Source organism: Furipterus horrens, unplaced genomic scaffold (genome assembly GCF_987537825.1).
Source record: "Furipterus horrens unplaced genomic scaffold, mFurHor1.1.pri manual_scaffold_1, whole genome shotgun sequence".
Lineage (NCBI taxonomy): Eukaryota > Metazoa > Chordata > Mammalia > Chiroptera > Furipteridae > Furipterus > Furipterus horrens.
Window position 1 is genome coordinate 96255045 of NW_028327171.1, and position 22007 is coordinate 96277051.

At 36.7% G+C, this 22007-nt stretch overlaps 1 protein-coding gene across 2 annotated transcripts; it reads left to right on the forward strand.

The window, feature by feature from the left end:
- Nucleotides 1–31: 31 nt before the first annotated feature.
- SLC35A5 (solute carrier family 35 member A5) lies at nucleotides 32–20531 on the forward strand. 2 transcript variants are annotated; one of them, XM_090276554.1, is made up of 8 exons: nucleotides 32–301; nucleotides 1101–1249; nucleotides 4900–4998; nucleotides 7716–7849; nucleotides 10786–10853; nucleotides 16516–16635; nucleotides 16986–17766; nucleotides 19056–20531. In XM_090276554.1, the coding sequence occupies exons 2-8, from the start codon at nucleotides 1120–1122 to the stop codon at nucleotides 19122–19124; spliced, it is 1401 nt and encodes a 466-aa protein (XP_090132680.1). In that variant the 5' UTR covers nucleotides 32–301; nucleotides 1101–1119; the 3' UTR covers nucleotides 19125–20531. The 2 variants fall into 2 exon arrangements, with proteins under 2 accessions (XP_090132680.1, XP_090132690.1); XM_090276564.1 differs by lacking the exon at nucleotides 16516–16635 and having other exon boundaries at nucleotides 36–301.
- Nucleotides 20532–22007: the final 1476 nt, after the last annotated feature.

Here is a 22007-nt window from a genome sequence, read left to right on the forward strand (position 1 = left end):
CGTGATGCGAGAAAGGCCGCGCTCGGGCGGGATCAGGCCGCTTCTCCCTGCTCTCCGGAAGCGTAATACTGAGCGCGCCTGCGCAATGGGGGCCAAGCCTCGCTCTTTGCCACGGGGACCTTATTGTACTTTCTGTTTTGGAATAGGAGTCTCGGTGGCAGAGGATTTTTCGCCTTTCCGTCCCTCCCATAGCTTCCCTAAGTACGGACGCTAAAAGCTGCTGCTGCTGCTGAGCTACTTAGTTACTGATTCAGCCCTAGGATGTGAGCTCTTCCACTAGACGCTCTTCAGAGGAACCGAGGTAACCGCGCCCGATGGCCCAAGGAGTGCGCCTGCGTGTGAGGGGTGGGCGCGCCAGGCCACATCCCTATTGCGCAGGTGTGGCAAGATGGCTTTCCCTGGCCGAGCCTAGCACTCTGCTCTTCTCTAATGCGAGGGATGTCTTTTTGGCCTCTGAACGTTGCACCCAATGGAGCTGTCGCTGTTGGCATTTCAAACCCATCTGTCATCAATCCCCCAGGCCCTGTTCGCTATCCCTACACTGGGAGGCTTTGTGCAAGTACCTTATTCGCCCGAGAGATTACTGTTTTCAACATATCAAAAGAGGGCCTTAGTCATTGATTTCTAAGTTCTTTTCTAAAACACTAGTTCAGTGTTAGTTAACAGCAGTGCAACAAAATCGTTCCAAGCAACCTCTTTTTCCCCCTCCTAGGGAAAAGCAGCAACGGAGAAGTAACACATCTAAAGTTCTCGTCTCTTAGAGCAAAATTGCCAGTGAGAATGAAAGTTAAAGAATTGCTTCTCTGAAGAATTCTGCAGTCTCAAAGTGCCAGTTACTCACTTAACTGCTTTTGACAGCACTCTAATCTGGTCTTTGCCTTTTCTGTCTCTATAGAGTTCCCCCACCTATCAAATTTTGACACTTTTCATTTACTTCTCTATAGTTTTCTATTGTACTCCTCAACTTTCTTTTTTGTTTTAATAATAACCATAGCCAGACATCTAAAAATATGTCTTTGCTCTTCTTCACAAATCAGTGGCATTTGCATTACCCTTAATCTCCCAGCAGGGTTGCTCATGAACTTATTCTTCTCTTTAAGGCAATTATAAAACAGTGGAATGGAAAGCAAGTGCTGTGGTCATCCCATGTTATGCTCCTTGTCAACAATGTATACATTCTTGCTAGGGGCCATATTCATTGCATTAAGCTCAAGTCGCATCCTATTGGTAAAATATTCAGCCAATGAAGGTAAGTTAAGACTTGAAATATGTGGAGCACTTCCATCTAATCACACATTCTTCCTCCTGTCTCGGGTTTTCTTGTGTATAAAATGGGGATAATACCCTTTCAAGTACTCTGCTTCATGTGAATAATGAAGAATGTTTAAATTTGATTTCTTAACCTTTTGTTCCTTAGCAAGAAAAATTTTTGATGTTTTGTGAATTTGAGTTAGTCAAGTACAGGATCCAACCCTTTACAGAACAGATCATAATATCTGACTATTGCTTTAATCAACTGGTCTTTCTGGGCCTGTGGAGATATGTATAATTATAACTAATTTTGAAATAAGCAAGAGGATACGTTTTTTTCGTCACTTGGCATTTCTTTTTTTTTCCCCCCTTTGTCAGCTATTTTTTTAAAGTATATTTTATTGATTATATTGTTACAATAGTTCCAATTTTTTCCCCTTTGCTCCCCTCTGCTCAGCACTCCCCCTCCCCCAACAATCTGCCCACACCCCAGTCTATGCCCATGGGTTGTGCATACAAGTTCTCTGGCTTCACCCTTTCCTATATTTTTTTTTAAATAATTAATTAATTTTTCATATTGGCATTTCTGATGTACTATCTCAATTACTGTATCAATGGGACGATACAGATTATTAGCTTTGATCAATTCATGCTCAAGGAATCTATTTTTTATGTAAGAATTTCTATTTAAACAGTTTAATTCCACAAAACAGTATTGCAAACCTTTCATGAGTTATTGGAGACACATAAAATTATGACACCATGACCTTTAATGGTCTGCTTGGGAAGTCAGTTGTGTATATTTCTCTACTTCAGTTAGCATTTATCTGCCAGGCCCAGGCTAAGTATAAGCAGGGTTCAAAGTGCATATGACAAGAACTCTGTTTATTAGGAGAGACATCATGTAAATATATTGTGAATATACAATATAATAAATGCAGTTCTATACCAAAGATGAAGAAATAGTTTAGAGTAGAAAGTAGTATATTCTGTCCGGGAGAGGATGTGAAGTGCATAGGGATGAGAGAACACTTCCTTGATAAGGTGACAGTTGATCCACAAGAATACAAGGTGATCTGTGGCATTCAAAACAGAGGCAACAGACTGTAAAAATGAACAGATGCATAAAAGCAGGATGGATTGTGAGAATGTGTAGTTCAGAATTACGGAGCAAAAAGTTTAAGGACTCTGAGAAGAGGGGAAAGGCATGCTTGGCCAGAAAGAGAAGTGATGATCAGATAGTTAAGGGCTTCATATACCATGTTAAGGTTCTGGGGCTTTATTCTCTAGACCTTAGAGTCTGGGGAATAAGAACTAATTGAAGGATTATAAACAGAAGAGAAAAACGAAAAAGACTATTAAGGTAGCTGGGTGGAGGATGGATGAAATGGGAAGAGACTGGAAGTGGGTCACCAGTTAGGGGATTATTGCAAATTCAAGCCACAGATGATGGACACCAACCAAGGCTTTGGAAATAGGAACAGAAAAGAGAAGATAGAGTCAGTAAGTATTCTAAACATAGAAAAGACAGGACTTGGAGAATGTATTGAACATGGAGATTAAAGGAGATAAAATACTGGATAGCTAGAAGTTTTGTTGGAAGTGATAAGTGGATCATGGATGTTCTCAGCTGAGATGAAAACTATTAAGAGAAAGAACAGACTGGACAGTTCAGAGATGTTACAGAGTTTTAACTCTGTACCTTCCATGAAGCAGTAGCTGTGTGCTTGTTCGTTGCAATAATGATTAAATACGTGATAGTTATTCATATGCATATGTTAGTGAGCATTAAGTGTTCTAGAATAGAAATTTGGAGACATTAATATTAAATTGACATTTAAAATTATAGAAACAGAGGGCTCATTCAGGGTAAACATGCAAAACAAGAAAATGGAGCCAAGGGCAGAACGCCGAGGAGTGCCAACATTTAATAGGCATGCTGACTCTCAGAAGGATATTAAGAAGGACTTGTTAGCGAGAACTAAATGCACATGACTCAGAAGGAAAGGAACATATTTGAAAACAGAAGGAATTGCAACATCATAAGATAAGGATTAAAACATGCCCTTTGGAATTAGTCACTGGAAGATATTTAGTAATCTCAGGAACAGGTAGGTTGAACACTGGTGGGATCAGAAACAAGATTACTTGGGGATGTGACCTGAATGGTAAGTGGGCAAAATGGAGATAATGGATGTTGACAGTGTTTTAGGAACAGAAGGAAGGAGAAAGCATAGTAGTTGGAGGGGTAGGATATTATACAGTGTTTTGTTTTTTGGATGAGAGAGTTTTGAGCAAATGTATAGGCCAAGGGGAGGAAATCAGTCAATAGAAAGATAAAGGAGATACTGAAGCTTGAGGAATTACTTATTGGAGCAAAGTTCCTGAAAATAAGGGAAGATTTTAAAGGAAAGAATAGGTGCATAGTGGGCCATGACTCCTTTTGGAGCGACTTAATGGGAAACTAGTATGGATGGATGTAATGTTGATAAGGTGTGTTGAGTGTGGCAGAAGGTAATTGAAGAGAGTTTACACATTATGCTGAGACACATTTTGGAATCAACCATGAACGAAATAGAAGAAAAAGAAAAGAAAAACAAGAATAAGTTAAAGAGTAGCGACAAGAGTTTGAGTTGTATTCTGAATCCTCCACCCCCAGCCTATTCTTATGTGTGCATGTTTACTTGTGTGTATCATGATAGAGATCCATGCAAAGTATTATTGGAGGAAAATAGAGTGTGATTTCAGTCTAGCTTTGAGCTCAAAAAAGGGGGAAGATCTTTCAACTAGGCTTTGAATGATGTGAAAAAACGTTTTAACAGGCAAATAATTAATTCAGGTTAACATTTATTAAGTGCCTACTAAGTGCCAAGCAACATTGACTCCCAGGTATATGAAGATGACTAACATGGTCCCTTTCTCATAAGGAGCTTATATTCTAAAGGTAAGACACACACATAAAAGATAACTATAATACAACGTGATAAGTACTGTTACAGAAGTTTATAGGTGGTGCTACAGGATCAGAGATGAATAAAGAATTAATTATGCTTAGGTTGAGAAGGTCAGGGGAAACCACAGAAAAGAGGAAGAAAGGATGTCCTGGGGAGAAAGATTGTCGAGTTGGTGTTTTTCCTCTGTACTTTGCCAGTTTATGTTTTTAATATGATGACCAAGGGAAACAAGCACATGTTTTCAAAAAGGGGAAAAATGCATTCCTGAAAATAGTTTGTTCTTGTCAAAATTATAAAGCAAGTTGTTTGTAAGCATTTTGAAAATACAGAAGAGGTAGCTAAGACCAAGGCATGCTAGCCAAACCTCATTTCCTAATTAGATTGATTTGTAAATTAGGACAGCTTCCCAACATGGGTTTTTAGATGTGTCAGAGTATTTTCTCTCAGCCCTAGAGTAGCCAGAGCCCTGGACCAATTGCTTCTTGCCTCAAATAGCTTCCTTCTTTTCTCCCAATGTACCATTTGTCCAGAGTGTCAAACAGATATTATCTATGTGTGCCATGATATGAAATAGTATTTTAACCAGTATTAAAATCCAGTTTTTAAGTTTAAAAAAAACTTTAAATTATTAACTGTGTATAAGCATTGTATGGAACAAAATTTATAGATGAAAAACATTTTTGTTACATTTCAGAGAACAAATACGATTATCTTCCAACTACTGTGAATGTGTGCTCAGAACTAGTGAAACTGATTTTCTGCGTGTTTGTGTCAATCTGGGTTATAAAGAAAGGTGAGTCTTGAAATAATATTTTATATGTACATGTTAAAAATCAAAATACCAGAATCAAAAAGTTTTATAAGTGACAGGAATATTTTATATCATTTAGCCCATTAATTTTACATATGCAGACGCTAAAATACAAACATAAGTATGATTATCTATGTTTTGCAAGTGGAGAAACAGGCTCAAAGAGAAAGCCTTATATGGTTCTGAGTATCAGGGGACAGAGCCAGAATGCTCATTTTAATTTTCATAGTTTTTATCTTTTTCCTAAATAAGTCCCTTTAACATTAAATATAATAAGGCCTTGGTGATGATGAACTCCTTTAGCTTTACCTTGTCTGGGAAGCACTTTATCTGCCCTTCCATTCTAAATGATAGCTTTGTTGAATAGAGGAATCTTGGTTTAGGTCCTTGCTTTTCATGACATTGAATACTTCTTGCCAGTCCCTTCTTGCCTGCAAAGTTTCTTTTGAAAAATCAGCTAATAGTCTTATAGGCACCCCTTGGTAGGTAACTCTCTGCTTTGCTCTTGCTGCTTTTAAGATTCTCTCTTTATTTTTCACCTTTGGCATTTTAATTATGATGTGTCTTGATGTGGTCCTCTTTGGATCTAGTTTGTTTGGGACTCTGTGCTTCCTGGACTTATATGTTTATTTCCTTTGCAAAATTTGGGAAGTTTCCCTTCATTATTTTTTCACATAAGCTTTCAATTTCTTGCTTTTCCTCTTCTCGTTCTGGCACCCCTATGATTCAGATGTTGTCACATTTAAAGTTGTCCCAGAGGTTCCTAAGCCTCTCCTCATTTTTTTCAATTCTTGTTTCCTCATTCTGTACTGATTCACTGTTTTTTTCTTTCTTATATTTGAAATCATTGATTTGAACCTCGTTTTCCTTCCCTTCACTGTTGGTTTTGTGTGGATTTTCCTTCATTTCATTTAGCATAGCCTTCACTTCTTCTCTTATGTGTTTGCCATACTTAAGCATATCCGTGAAGCCTGTAAGCATCTTTATCGCCAGTGTTTTGAACTCTACGTCTGTTAGGTTGTCTATCTCCTCATCTGTTAGGTTGGCTATCTCCTTGTTGCTTAGTCCTCCCACTGGAACTTTGATCCATTTCCCCTTTTGGGCCATACTTCTCTGTCTCCTCATCTTGACAGGCTCTTGTGTTTGTTTGCCTCAGTGTTTTAGGTAGAACTGTTGCACTTATTACGTTGTTTGGGGCGGAGCCTTAGGTATTCGTCAATACAGAGCAACTCGTTTCACCACGTTGTGGTGCTGTATGTGGGGGAGGGATTTCAGAGGGAACAATGCTACTTGCTCAGCACTCGCCCCTTTTCCAGGCACTTCTCCCACTTTCGTATGGAACTGGTGCCTCTCTAGCTGTTGCTCTGGCCATGGTTCCCAGCATGGGTAGGTCTTCGGACATTCTAGAATTGTAGGGGCGCTTTAAACAAGTGGACTCTAGTGGACCAGCAGTTTCTTCCTCTGCCCCAACCCCCATTGATTTGCACAGTCAGAAGCAATGAGGCTTTATTTTCCCTGGCGCTGGAACCATGAGCTTTGCAGTCTGGTCTGGTGCTGGGCATGCTCCCCAGGTGTCCCTCCCTACTTTTTAAAACGTGTGACTGTGCTTTCCTCTGGCCTGCTGCTGCCACCACCACACACCACATCCTCTCTGCCCCTCCTGCCTGTCTGGATGAGTATTTCTTCTTTACATCTTTGTTTGTTGGACTTGCGTGCAGCTCAATTTTCTGAAATTTGTCTCTAGTTTTGAGGTACTTTTATTCCTTCTTAGTTGCAGAGGGAGATGCAGCATATCTGTCTAGGCCTCCATCTTGGCCAGAAGGATTTTGAAATACATTTCTTGATCTCATGAAATTCAGGCATTGTTTATAGGGCTTAAACTTAAATTTTATGGCTTTTCATTTTATTTTACATTCTCTCTTACAGTTCCTAAGTTTTTGAAAATCTGGAATTGGTAAAATAACTCAATACTAGGAATAGTAAAAGTTAATTTTCTCTATTCCTTCAGATATAAATTTTCACCTAGTATCTTCCTTTCCTAACTCCCTTCCACACACACACACATACCCCAGAGAGGGGGGTGGGGAATACCAGCAGGAACTCTTTGATTTTTTTTCCTACTTATTTTAATTTGTTGATTTTCCTCTTGATTTTATGCTCTCAGAGTACTAAGAGAAACCATATGTGTATCCTGAGTTGCCTTAAGTGATACTTCTATCTCAAGTTAACAGGAATTAGGAGAACCAGTAATCCTGAAGTGTTGTTTATTGTCAGTGATGATGCACAGTGGTGGGATGCAGAAAGATAATGAAATTCTGTATTGTTTTTTATTTTTATTTTTAAATATTTTATTTATTTATTTTTAGAGAGAGGGGAAGGGAGGGAGAAAAAGAGGGAAAGAAACATCAATGTGTGGTTGCCTCTTGCGCGCCCCCAACTGGGGACCTGGCCCACAACCCAGGCATGTGCCCTGACTGGAATTGAACTGGTGACTGTTTGGTTCACAGGCTGGCGCTCAATCCACTGCGCCACACCAGCCAGGGCGTCTTTGATTTCTTAAGGCTAATAGTCACTTATGGAAGCAAGTTCCATAAAGCCTCTTTTAAAGAGTTATATCACAAATCAAACAGTTTTCTGTCTGTAAAAATATGGGCATTCTCATCAAGATCATTTATTTATTGCTATATTTCTTTCTTTAGGAGATCATAAAAGTAGAAACCTGAGATGTGCTTCCTGGAGGGAATTCTTCAGTTTCATGAAGTGGTCCGTTCCAGCCTTTCTTTATTTCCTGGATAATTTGATTGTCTTCTATGTCCTTTCCTATCTTCAACCTGTAAGTAAATATGACAAAGAAAATAGCTTTGGGAAAACACAGATAAATAAATTTCAGGGCTAATCCTTTTTTTTAAATCATTTTTCTTGGCATTGTTAGTTGCCCTCCCTTGCCTTCCTGAGGTTAGACCAGAATCATCTGAGTACTGACTTACCAATCTGCTTACAGATCCTCTCACTGTTAAAGTTTGCTGTGTAAAACTGTTCTGACTGTTCTGCAGGAGTTGCTCCTTGGCCAGTGACTCTGGACCCATCTCTTTTTGTGTAACCTTAATCAATCTGCCTGTTTTCGGAGCCATCCTATGATCACCAGCCTCTAATATTAACCTCAATATTGAGGTGCTCCGAGGATACTTAACTCAGAAAATCATACACTCAGTGCACTGCTCTTCTTATACCTGCTTAATGTAGTTTATATATATTCTTTTTGTATGATTTTCTTTTTGTTAGTCCTGTCATTTAATTGACAAGTACTTTAAGGGTAGAGATTGTATCCTCCTACCTCTAAACACTTCCTGTAACTGATACTACTAGGAATATTTTTTTATCTCTTTTGGCATTCTTCATGCCAATTTAGAGAACCATTAGTAATCAGAGTTAAAATTGGTCTTCTGCTCTTACCTGTTACTCAGTTTGGGTCATACGTTTATTTTTTCCTAATGTTTTATAAAATGAGCATTTCTGTTGCCATTGTTGCCAAAATGTGTTAAAAGTTTCTTTAAAGCATAAATTCAGGGATTTCTATTATAAATAGGATTTTTATTGGTTCTAGTCCTCAGTGTGAAGCCTCTTAAATATAGCCAAATAAGTTTGTGAGTGGGATGAAAAGGAGGGATTCGTAGAGTACTGTACAGGTTGAAAACAGGAGTTTGACTCTTGCACAATTTAGAAGCTGTGTAACTAGGCAAGCCTTAGCTACTCGTAAGAGTCAGGAGCCCATCTGTAACTGAAAGTAATGTTACCATACCAGCTCAGAGGCAGGGACCTGGGCTGGTGATCACCTGCAGTTCCTTTCAGCTCTGTGATCCGTGTTATTATTAATAAGTGTCCATTTCACCTAAAATGTGTCCTCTCCTAAATTCTTGCTTCCACTCTGTTTTTCAGATCTGAGAATTCCTGTACCCAGTGACATAATTTCTCATATTCACTAAATATATATTTGTTACATTTTATTTGCATCCAACAGATTAGCTCTAAATTTATCTCTTTCCTACATTCCCCAATAGCAAAGCAAGATTTCAATTTCCTGTTTTTCTTTCAACCTATTGCTTTGCTCTTCCTTTGTGATTGTGAACAACCACAAATATTTCAAAATAAGTCACATGTCATGTTTTTGTGTTGCTGGAAAGAAATAAAGATGCATGGACGTTTTAGAGCAAAGAGCTCTAGTATTTTGTTTATTCTATACTATTGCATGGAAAGAGTTTCCAGAATTCATCAGGCCAGCCAGGGTGCTTGGTTAGTACACTTGCACTGCTGTTGTTGTGACTGCTCAAACCAGCCACTTCCTCACTTTCCTCATATCCTCTTACTCTTCTCCTAACTAACGGTCACAGACTTTGTCTACAGAGACAGACACTGAGAAAATCTTAAAGTAGTGGTACCCATAAAAATTCAATAGAAAAACAACAATGTTGTAGACTTGGAATTTTTGTTAATTGTTACTGGGTTTACTGTTACAGTATTCCCTCACTTATCGCAGGTATTATGTTATAGACCCTTCCACAGACACACAATGGGTGAAAATCTGCGAAGTAGGAACCTTACATTTATTTTAGTATTTATATATATTTTAAGGCTTTATAAACCCTTCCCACACATTTGTAAACCATTCCGTCCCTTATTAATCTTTCCCACTCCCTTACTAACCTTTTCCACACTTTTATAAATCCTACTTATGTTCTTAAACATATTCTACACTCTTAAACCTATGTACCTTTAACAACATATGTATACAGTACTGCAAAATCCCGCAATATAGCGAAAAATCTGTGATAAATAATTAAATATAATGCTTTTAAAAATCCCGCGATACAGTGAGGCCACGATAAGTGAACCGTGATATAGAGAGGGACTACTGTATTTCTTTAATTCAGCTGAATATTAGCCATATGTACTGGTTATATAAGATATTTGATATTTTTTGAGTTTAATCATCTTAAAGTGACAGCAAGGAGGGAGGCAGGGTGAACTGAATCAGCAGACCTTGGTTTTAAAAATTATTAATATTGTCTGATCCAATTATGAGGAGCAATGATGAAATTTCCTACTTTCTAGGCCAAACTGTGTGTGTTTGTGTATTCAGACTGATAGTCTCATATGTGAAATATGACTGAATTTACAAAAACAGACCTTTATAAAATTTGACTAACACATTGCTGAGTTTTTAGTCCAATGTGAATAAATCCCAAGGACTGTCAAATATGAGTTTGGTAGTGAATCACTGGTAGTTCAACCAGGAAAATGGATTCAATTCCTACTGTAGTAAGGATGCTTAAAAACCTGTATCTCAATTATCTTAATGTATAAATGGGCCTAACAGAACCTGCCTTCTCTCTAGCCATAGAAACAGTATTAAAAGACTATAGAGCACTTTGAGAGCTTAGAAAAGTATGCTTTGGAAGCATGGTAACTGTTATTTCAGACGTAAACCTTTAGCATTTAGAACTATTTCCAGATCTGCGCATACAGATTACTTACACAGGCATTTGCTGAATTTCAACACATTTTGAAAGCCTGTACAATAATTTGATCATATCTACATAAATTTAACAAGCAATAAAAATGGAATTTAATCTTCTAGTGAAATAGCTGCCCTAATAACCCCTCTGGTTTTTGACCAAAAAAGCTTTTCTTGTCAGGTGAACCACCAAGCTGGGAGATTTCTGAGGTCAGTACTTTATTTGGATTGTAACTCTATCTCCTCTTTCTTTCTAGGCCATGGCTGTTATCTTCTCGAATTTTAGCATTATAACAACAGCTCTTCTATTCAGGATAGTGCTGAAGTAAGTAACTTGTTGTGAAAGCATATGTGGTACTTTAAAACGGTGCAGCCTTGTTTCAGATGATATACCCAGAACACTGACCCCTTCAAACCCCAAGGCCAGGATTTTATTCCTAATTGGCTTTGTGTGTTGGTGAGTTGCTTAACCCATCTGGAAAGCAGCTCTGCTTCTAGCCTGTCTAAATCCTCTGTGATTCCGTGTTTCAAATGTTTGTTCTTAGCATCTCAAAAAAAAAAAAAGATAATTGACTGTGTTGTGAGTTTAATTTTTAGTGTCAGATTTTCAACAAAGAATTCATGAAGTGGGTTTTTCTGTTTTGTTTTGTTTTGTTTTCAGAATCTCTGTTACAGTCAGAGGGAACCAAGAAGTTCCTAAGAGTAATATACATTTGTTACTTAGAGTTTGTAGATGATAAAGAGTGGCAAATTATTTGTTAAGCTACTTGAGATAAGTACCTGATTTAAGTTCTAACTAGCAGAGGATTTGCGTGAGGAATCAAGTCACATTGATATTAAAAAAAATGATAGATTTTTAAGCTTCAAAATTCTATCACCAGTCTTTTCTAACTCCAGGAAGACCTTTGAATAAAATAAACATTTTTTAACTAAATAGACTCTGCTGCAAAGTAAAGGCCAAAATGTCCTAGGATGGAATGGGATCTGGGCACTTAATTCCAGTTTGAGTTCTTATTTAATGACGATGATGATTTAAAATAAAGTTAACCCTGGCTGCTGTGGCTTAGTGGATTGAGCGTCGGCCTGCGAGCCAAGTGTCACTGGTTCGATTCCCAGTCAGGGCACATTACTCGGTTGTACATCAAGTCCCCAGCTGGGGGCGGGAGTGAGAGGCAACCACACAGTAAAAAAAATAAAATAAAATAAAGTTAACTTCTTGTTATATTTGTGATTGATTTTCTTTAATTTTGCATTCACTTTCCCTTTTTAATTTCTTGTTTCTTGGTGTGCTTTGTCATAGCATGCTCTTTCATTTATTTGTACAGAACGATGAATGGCGTGGTACATAGACAGAAAATATTTGTTGAATCCATGATGCCTTTCATACATAAATTACACGGAATTCTTAAAAGATTTGTTTTTATCCTGAGGAAATATTCTATTTAATGATTAATGTAAGAAAGAAAGAAAACAAACATTTCACTTCACCCAGTTTAAATGTTATACTACACCGACGTTTTCTTTTGCATCTTGTTTTTTATGAAATTTTTTCATTATGAATTGTGAAGAGAATTCAACTAGTATATTAAAGAATGCTATTCCAAAAAACATTTTGAAGTCTTTAAAATCAACATGAAAGTCACTTTGTAGGATAAAAAGTTGGCCTCTGAGAAAATATATGTAAGCAATAATACCTTTATATTGGTTCCTGTGATATGATTAGAGATACACTTCCATAAAGGAAGTAATAAAAGATTCACTAGTAAAGAAGCAAAGGTCTCAAAAACATGTTTTTATAGAGTGAAAATATTTTCCGCTGAATGGTAGTAAATTAGTACACATGGTATTATTATATAATACATAATGTTATTTCACTGTATTACGTCAAAATTACTATTTAAAACTAGACTTAACAAAGAAAAGATACAAAGTATGTATTCCCTGAGTTGAAATTGGCCAGTAGTTTGACTTCAGGGCATGAGCCTTGCCTCTGAGGCCAAGGCAAGGGGCCACTTAGAGCTGGTTCAGCTGCTCTGTAGGCAGTGTGGCCAGGGAGGTTCTCAGGCAGTGATGAGAAAACATTAAGGACTGAGGGCCAAACACTGCACTTAAGGTCTTTCTACCCTATTTTGACTGAATCTTACCTTGATCTCATGAAGCAGGTACGTACTGTTACTATCCCCATTCATGAACAGATTTCATCTCAAGCTGAGTCTGTGCTTGGAGCCCAGAACTACTGGGCATTTTGTGGTGTTTGGGTGGCTTCCTTTGACTGTAGAGGAGAGTGTCTGAGTGGACAAAGCTGGGGAAAGAGGGAACAACTAGAAATGAGCTGCCTTCTGGCCGAGAATGCCACCACTGTGGGAAAAGATACACCTGTTAAATTTTTAAGCATTTAACAACTTATATTTATTCTTAGTGTAACTAAGTCCAGATCTATTTATACTATAAATTTTAAATGTTTGCTTTTCATACTATTAATTATAATATTAGTTGTATTATTGCTAGTTTTAATAAAAAGTTAACTTCGTTATGAACTAAACCTTTAAAATATTTTTTCCACATATTTAACCCCTTGTTATTCAGATCAGTAATATTGATTCTTAGACATGTGTTTGCTTTGTGGTTAATATCTCTGTTTTGATTTCTTGGAAGTTATTTATATTAAAGAAACAATAAAATTATTCCATTTTTATTATTGTCACAAGCACTAACTTAGTTCCCAGAGTAGTTCTTAGTTTGACCGATTTGCAAATCAGCCCTAAAGCTACTCTGAATAGAACAGCTAATATATGATAGTAAATCTAATACTATCTTTTATGAAAATACTTTTTAAATATTTTCTATTATTACATTTTAATATCAACTCAATTTTGTTGTATTTTGATCATTTCATGGGTGGTTTATGTTTTTTGTCTATTTTTCCCTATTTGTGAATCACTTGATGGTCTTCTGCCTTTGGCAATAAAATTTTGACTTAAGAGTAGCAGCTTGAGTTCTATCACATATTCTAAAATTGTTTGCCATAAATAGCTCATTTTTCATTTAGAATATTATAGTTCTTCTCTTATACTTCACTCTAAAAGAGCCATCAAATATCCCTCCCGTACAAATAAAGAATATAAAGCTACACAGGTAGGAAAAGATAAGTTCAGTGACTAATGCAAGAATTAATTGGAATAATTCAAAAGTGGGGAAAGAAAAATATCACTATTCAAATGTTTTATTGTCTTTTTTAGAAATGCACCATGTGAATATATAGATTTGTTCTTTGAAGTGTAGACGTTGCTTCAAAGGAGAAACTGGTGGCAGGCCTCAAAGCCTTAGTGGTTTGCTCTTAAAGCTTGGCAGAGTTGTATAATCTTGTTTGCTTAGGCTTTAGTAAATAATATCAAAATTAACATTGAGATTTGGGGGCAATATGTAACTAAGACCAGAACTTATTTTCATCTAAAAAATGTATGTTTCTCTGATTTCTTCAAAGAGAAGCTATGGAAAAAAATTTTTAAAAACCAAGCACATTTTGAAGCATGATGAGTATCTTAGAGGTTATGGTAAAGTTTAGTTACTCTCCAAACCAGCAGAAAAATAAAAGTACAACTCAGTAGTCAAACATTTCTCCAAAATCATTCATTCACTTGATAAGACCTTTTATAATTTCTCATTATAAATCTGCTCCTGGTTACACTCTTTGTGCTACTAAAAATTATGTATAATTTCTTGTAAAAACAGTCATGTAAATCTTTCCACATAATTATTTTCATGTTCTGCCTTGGTTTACTACCACCAAATAGAGTAGTGATGCTCTATCTGACATAATTTGGACCTAATTGTTAAGTTTTCCCTCAGTTGGTTGAGGTGTAATTCAAAGTGGGGAATTATTTTTTAAAAATACATACTTTAAACAATTTAACTTCTTGTAATGAAAAGCTAAGGTCTTTCCTTTGAGTATGTGTAGGGTTTGCTAATTGGAGTTCTTCGTTTTTTTCTTGCTTTAACCTACCGTTATTACACATCATTCATGACTTCTGGTTTTAATTTCTTTAAGGTGGAACAAGTCCTTAAAAGTACTTTTAAAGTAGTTTTGTCTAGATTTTTATTATTCATTTTATTAATCATAAAATAAGCTCAGCTATAACTAAATCAGGGGCAGTTTTTAACTTGTGATTTCCCTTTAATTTTCCTAAAGCATTCTACTTAGTTTTCACAAAGACAGCAATTCTGTTCTTCCACTCATAATTCATCATTTATGTATTCATTAAAATATATCATTTTAATAATGAGGTCACCTGGCAAAAAGCACACTTAGTAACAGACTCTGTGAGCAGAGGCCTTCAGGTAGAGTAGCCTTGCTGCAAGTGTTCGACTGAGCATCAGTCTGAATGTTTCACTGGGGCCATGGAGGGATCAGTTGAGTCTCTACTGTTGCATCCACTAAACTGATGAACAAACTCTTCCATGCATAATCAGTCATCATTTATAAGAGTGCAGATTCTCAGCTGTCTACAGGAGAATTTATTAAGCTTTATTTTCTTTGCTGAAAATCTGGTTTTAGCCTAATTGTTAATCATTTTTATATTCCCAAGAACGTTACCTTGAATAAGTAATTATTTGCAGTAAGTACTGTTTAACTTGTTTCCTTAGATTCATTGTCAGTATTAGTGGAAAATCTATAGCTGTCAGAATTGAAAACTTCTAAAGGAACTGTACGTCATTGCCTCATTTGTCTTCATATACAGTAATTGGTTATAATGACATTTATAAATTGGGCACCCATTTTGCAACCTATATTTTATGTTTCCATTTGATTTGCTTTTTAGCACTTAATGAATACCAGCTACACCTTCAGAAATGTATGTGGCTAGTTCACAGCTTCTGCACTGGCCCTGTCACTCAGCACTAAATCTGGTTATTTGAGAGTATATACATGAAAAGACATGTTTGTGTGCACAGGTGTGCTGCTACCTAGGCTGGTCTGTGCATTCAGCAGTTTTATAGCATGAAGCTTTTTGGAAGCATTGGTGAAGTCAGACACATCTTCCTATGTATGTGTGCATCTTGAGAACTCAGAATTACTATACTTAAGTGGTGTGCTGGTCCAGAAAGAAGACATGCAAAACCGAGGCTTAAATCCCTTCCTTTCCTTTCATAAATATGTGACCTTATGGAGGTCAGTTAACCTCTTAGAACATTGTTTTCTCCATAGAACAGGAATTGTTTGAAACATGGTCAGTGCTCAAATGCTCCAAAATTCTTGTAACTTCTAGTTCTTATCTGTTATTTTATACTTTTGCCTTTGCTTACATTATTCTCTTCCCCCCACCCCCACTTTAGTGTCATCTGACTAATCCGTCTTCAAACTTGAAGATGTTCCCCCCCCCAGAGGCCTCCCTGTCTACCCAAACTGAGTCAGCTACTCCTCTTAGTTAACACTATACATTCTTGTTGACTTCGCATGGACTCTTTCCTCTGCCTGGATACATCACCAGTTCCCTTCCACACGGCAAACTTGTCTATTGTTCACCTTTCTGCTCAACTGTCTATTCTTTGAAGCAAGCAATATCTGACTCCATTACAGAGTTAAGTGTTCCTTCTTCAGTGTACCCCCATTGTTCTGTGTATCACTTGTCACACATTATAGTGTCATTATTTAGTTTCATGGTACTTTCCCTATTAAAGTGTAAATTCCTTGAGGATGGACATTAAGCCTTCATCTTCCCAGGGTGCCTGGATCATGGTAGCTGCTTATTAAATGTCTGTTACACTGAATGAATCCACAAAACAGAATAATAATGCATGTCTTCTATATCTCACAAATTTGTTGTTAGGCAAAATAAGTAAAGCATTATTAGGACTTCGTGAAATACAATACTAAAAATATTTGTTCTTGCTTTATCAAATAATAGTTTGCTATGAAATGCTTTACGGATATGGGAACCAGCTTCCTTAAATCTTTTTGGGTTGTGAGTACCTTTGAAATTTGACAGAGCTTTGAAGGGTCTCCTGGAGTTGGGGAGAGGACTGAGAATTCATCGATATAGAAGATTTGGCACACTGCAAGGATTTATGTATCTGAAGGTCATCACATTCTGGTTCATGAATACCAGGTTGAGTATCTCTACTATAATTTACTTTATAGTAGGATAAAAAGTTATTGTTCCAAAGGTTCAAGATCAGCTCTGAAGGTAGGAAGGAGGCTTAGTGAAACCTACAGGCTCAAAGGAAACTTACAATGAGGTGAAATGACCGAATGGTCTTAAGGAACATTTGTTATAAAATTGAATAAAAATATCAAGTTTAAAAAGCAGAGACACAAACTTGAATTGTGGAGAATCCTGGCAAAAACTGACTACAGTTTATTCAACAAGTACTCAAGTGTCTGAGTTTGCAGGAGAAGCAGTTGATACGGGAGGGGAGAAAAACCAGGAGTAAAATCCTGTTTTCCATCTTTGAACAGGAAGCATCTAAACTGGATACAGTGGGCTTCCCTGCTGATTCTGTTTCTGTCTATTGTGGCCCTCACTGCTGGGACGGAGACTTCACAGCATAGCCTAGCAGGACATGGACTTCATCATGATGCCTTCTTTAGCCCATCCAATTCCTGCCTTCTTTTCACAAGTGAGTGTCCCAGAAAAGACAATTGCACTACAAAGGAGTGGACTTTTTCTGACTCTAAGTGGAACACCACATTCAGATTTTTTGGTCACATCCGTCTTGGCTTGGGCCATGTTCTTATTATAGTCCAGTGTTTTACTTCTTCAATGGCCAATATATATAACGAAAAGATACTGAAGGAGGGGAACCAGCTCACTGAAAGTATCTTCATACAGAACAGCAAACTCTATTTCTTTGGCATTCTTTTCAATGGGCTGACCCTGGGCCTTCAGAGCAGTAACCGTGATCAGATTCAGAACTGTGGGTTTTTTTATGGCCACAATGTGTTTTCAGTAGCCCTTATTTTTGTAACTGCATTCCAAGGCCTCTCAGTGGCTTTTATTCTGAAGTTTTTGGATAACATGTTCCATGTCTTGATGGCCCAAGTCACCACTGTCATCATCACAACAGTGGCTGTCCTGGTCTTTGACTTCAGGCCCTCCATGGAGTTTTTCTTAGAAGCCCCATCAGTTCTTCTCGCCATATTTATTTATAATGCCAGCAAGTCCCAAGCTCTGGAATATGGACCTAGGCAAGAAAGGATCCGAGATCGAAGTGGCCATCTTTGGGAGCGCTCCAGTGGGGTAAGTTTGTGAGGATACTGCTTTTTGCCTGTTCTTCCCCAATTCAAAGCATAGTTACACAAGAAAAGAGATAGATTAGTGCTGATTCATCAAAGGATGTATTAGATCTCTGTGACTTTTAAAAATTATTCAACAAACACTTATTGGACTCCTTATATGCCCAAGAGCTCAAGATACTGCTGTCAGGGTTTCAGAAAAAAATATAAATCACAGTTTAAAGGACTACAGGCATTAGTTGTATTGGAACATTATAGCCACAGAACCGGAAGGTGCCTCGCAGGTTTATCTTGTCCAGTCACCCCAGTTTTATAAGGGAAGAAACAGACCCCGAGAGGCTAAATGTAATAGAGCAAGTGAAAGAACTGGTACTAACCCTATGAGGTTTGGTCCTACTTCATCTCCACCACTGTTGGGGACACAATCCTCCTTCACAAGAAAAGTTGACTTAGCTCCTTAATTTTCCCTGTAGTTATTCATAAACCACAGCGTGCCATGTGAGCAGGCATTGTTTATTGTACCAAGGTGGTGGTTTTCAAAAGGATCTTGTGCAGTTATTCTGAATAAGTAGTATACTTCCAGTTGCTTATTGTTTTAGGAGGGTCTGTCAGTCATGTTAGCAAAATAATGATCTTTTGGAGCTTTTTCAAATAAATTAAACATTTGTTATTAATAAAACAAATTTATGATTTTCTTGAACACTATGAAATATTTTATGCAATGGACATTTCATTTTTGTGGTAAAATATAATCTATTTTCATTAGAATTTGTGGTGAAACTTTGTTGAACAATGCCTCTGAAATGGTGATCCAACAGATTCTTCAGATGGAAAAATTAGAATCTTGGTCCCCAAATGCCATGATCTCAGCCAGCGTATAGATTCAGAAGTCCTGTGTTCTTTTTCAGTGGTCTGATAACACTGCTTGCTCTACCTTTTAGGTATAAGAATATCAATTTAGGTAACAAGGCCTAGTTTGTATAATATATTTATCCAGTCTTTAGTCATTTCCCATCAAGACCAGCAGAGGGTGCTCTTTACTTTGCTCATTTTAACTTCAAAATTCAAGTACTATACTCAGGTTCATTTCAATTTTTCATGATCTCATTATACATATAAAATTAATTTTCCAGGAAGTTCAGTATACATTTAGTTTCATTTGACCAGATTATAGCTATAGTTTAATGGAATAAAATTCTTGATTTGTTAGTGAGTTTTTTCCTTGATAATCATTAAAAACACTGCATTTCTAGTTTTGTTTTAATTAATTACTGATTTCATGTTTCCTTTTAGGATGGGGAGGAACTGGAAAGACTTACCAAACCCAAGAATGCCATTGAGTCTGATGAAGATACTTTCTAATTGGTAGCCAAATAGCTGGCTGGTCTCACAACCTTTTTTTCACATTTTCAGCATGTGTAATATTCTTCTTTTCACTTTGGTAAACCAAGAACACTTCCAAAGAAAAACGCTCTTGCATATATAGCTACTACCTAAACAGTTCTATCCAAGGGTTAGAGTACACAGAGACCAAAAAGGTCTAAGGAACTGACGTAACAGTAATAGTATGGAGACTGCATTAATGACCAGTGATTGATAAAATAAGATATATTCACAGATTATTCTTCTTGTCACCCAAGGTTCCAAAAACCTTATAGTAATCACGTTAGTTATGTCCCATAAATATACAAATACAGGACAACTTGCCAGATAGTAATAATTATATAATTCTACTCTGTATGCCAAAGTCTTCACTTTGTCATTATAAACATCACCTGGGTTGTCCTTTGAATTTTGAGGCCCTGGAGATACACATTTTGCAATTAAAAAGCAACATGACTCTAAAGAATCTGGTTGAAGGACTGTTCCACTTGGCTACAACAGTGATTTAAGGTTAATGTAGTCTGTGCTAAATGTTTTGCCAAAAAAGCAATTTTTCAGAAACAAAATCTCAGAATTTTAATCTTTAAGAATTCATAGGGAATTTTAATTTCTAGTGATTATCTTTTGACGGTTTTCTATATACATAAGCTTCAATTAGGTGAAAATTGCTTCCCAGTCAGCAGTTATCGCTTGTATTTTAAATCACTTAAACAAGCCATGGTGGGTTTTTCTCCTCCTCAGATTGACCTTTTTATTCTTGGATTATTATATTTTGGAGAACGAAGAAGACGCCATTTCATTTTCTTAGATCTATTAATCAGAACTTATGCTAAGTATATATCATATCTGGTTCCTCAGATTTAAGACACTGGCTTCAGAATCATAACAGATTGTCAGTAAGACTAATGCCTATGAGTTCCTTTTAAAAGTGTCACATTGCAAACAAATGACTTTTTTTGAAGAATGAATAGTAATTCAAAAAAATAATAGAAAGTCCAATAATGAAGCACTTTATAGTAATAATAATATTTAACACTCCAAGTGCATGGTATTTTTCAACACACTGTTTGCATACGGCCACTTGAATCTGAGATAGAGAAGTCAAGTGATGGATAATTTCAAAATGAGGAAACAAGTGACTTGCCCACACTCATGCAGCTGGATGATGACAGGACAAGAGTTAGCTTTGGCTAATAGGCCTGTATACACAGCAGTATGCTGTGAATGTGAGCCTTAAGGTGTCATTTTCATACAGTCATTTCTTCTTTCCCCTAATTTTCATACAGATGAACATAAAAAATGCTATTATATAATCCATCTGATATGTAGAATAATATGACTGGCAAGAGTTGGTGGAAATCTATAAATAAATAATTATTAAACCTCTGTCTTGAATTGCCACTGTCATGTGAGGTGGGATGTGGAGTACTTTTAATTTCAAAAAATGGAGTGAGGCAGAAACCCATATAGCTGTTAAAACTTTCAATAGATCTTGGCTTCAGAGAAGAGCAAAACTATTCACCTTATCACAGGCATTCCCATCAGAGTTGTGAAACAAGAAAATTACATTATTATAACAATTTAAAAGGTAAGGAAAATCAGATATAGGAAGACCTCACTTCTAGGAAATAAAACATACAAAACATTTACAGAACAGATAAAATGGCAATATAATTTACAAAGGTACTGCCTGCAGAATATACTAAATAATATTCCTTCAGTTCATGGAGTTTGATTTTCTTATTTACAATTGATTTTTTTCACCCTCCTTTTCAGAAAGCTTATGTTGCCTGAAGTAAGGTTTACTTGTGTTAACTTATTACTTAATAAGAGAGAGAAGGAGCTGGAGCTAAATTATGAAGTTCTGATGTGGGTGCGCTGGAGTACTTGTGGTCACTACTGTTGCAAAAGAATAATGAAAAGATGATTGGTCAAGAAACCGTATCCTGTCATCTCAGGTGCTCCTGTTCTTAGAGAAAAGAACAATTGTCATGTGGAAAAAGTATATTTCTTCCCTATTCTAGACCAAACTACAGTGCAAGTTACAGGGTGATGGTTAATCTTTCCTAGATTGACTCCCAGCCCAGGCCACAGGCCATATTAATCAAAACAGCATAGTACTGGCATAAAAACAGACACATAGTATATCAATGGAACAGACTAGAGAGCCCAGAAATAAACCTATTCCTTTAGAGTCAATTCTTGACAGAGGAAGCAAGCACATACAATGGACTAAAATAGTTTATTCAATAAATGATGTTGGGAAAATTGGTCAGATGTGTGCAGAAAAATGAAACCAGACCACCTTACACCACACACAAAAATTCAAAATGGACAAAAGACAAATATTAGACCCAAAACCATAAAAATTCTAGAAGGATACATGGGCAGTAAAATCTCAGACATTGCTCATAGCAATATTTTATCGGATATTGCTCACGAGGCAAGGGAAACATAAATGAGACTATATCAAACTAAAAAGTTTTTGCACAGCAAATCAAAAAGGAAATCAAAATAGACAACCCACAGAATGGGAGAATATATTCACTGATGCATCTAATAAAGGGTTAAAACCCAAAATTTACAAAGAACTTACAAAACTCAAAAAAAAAAAAAAAAACGGTGAAGGACCCAAATAAACACTTCTCCAAAAAGGACATACGAAATGCACTGTTGGTAGGAATGCAGATTAGTGCAGCCACTGTGGAAAACAGTATGGAGATACCTCAAAAAGTTAAAAATGGATCTGCCTTTTGACCCAGCAATTCCACTTCTGGGAATATATCTGAAAGAACCCAAAACACTAACTCAAAAGAACATAATAAGCACACTTATGTTCATTGCAGTGTTATTTACAATCAC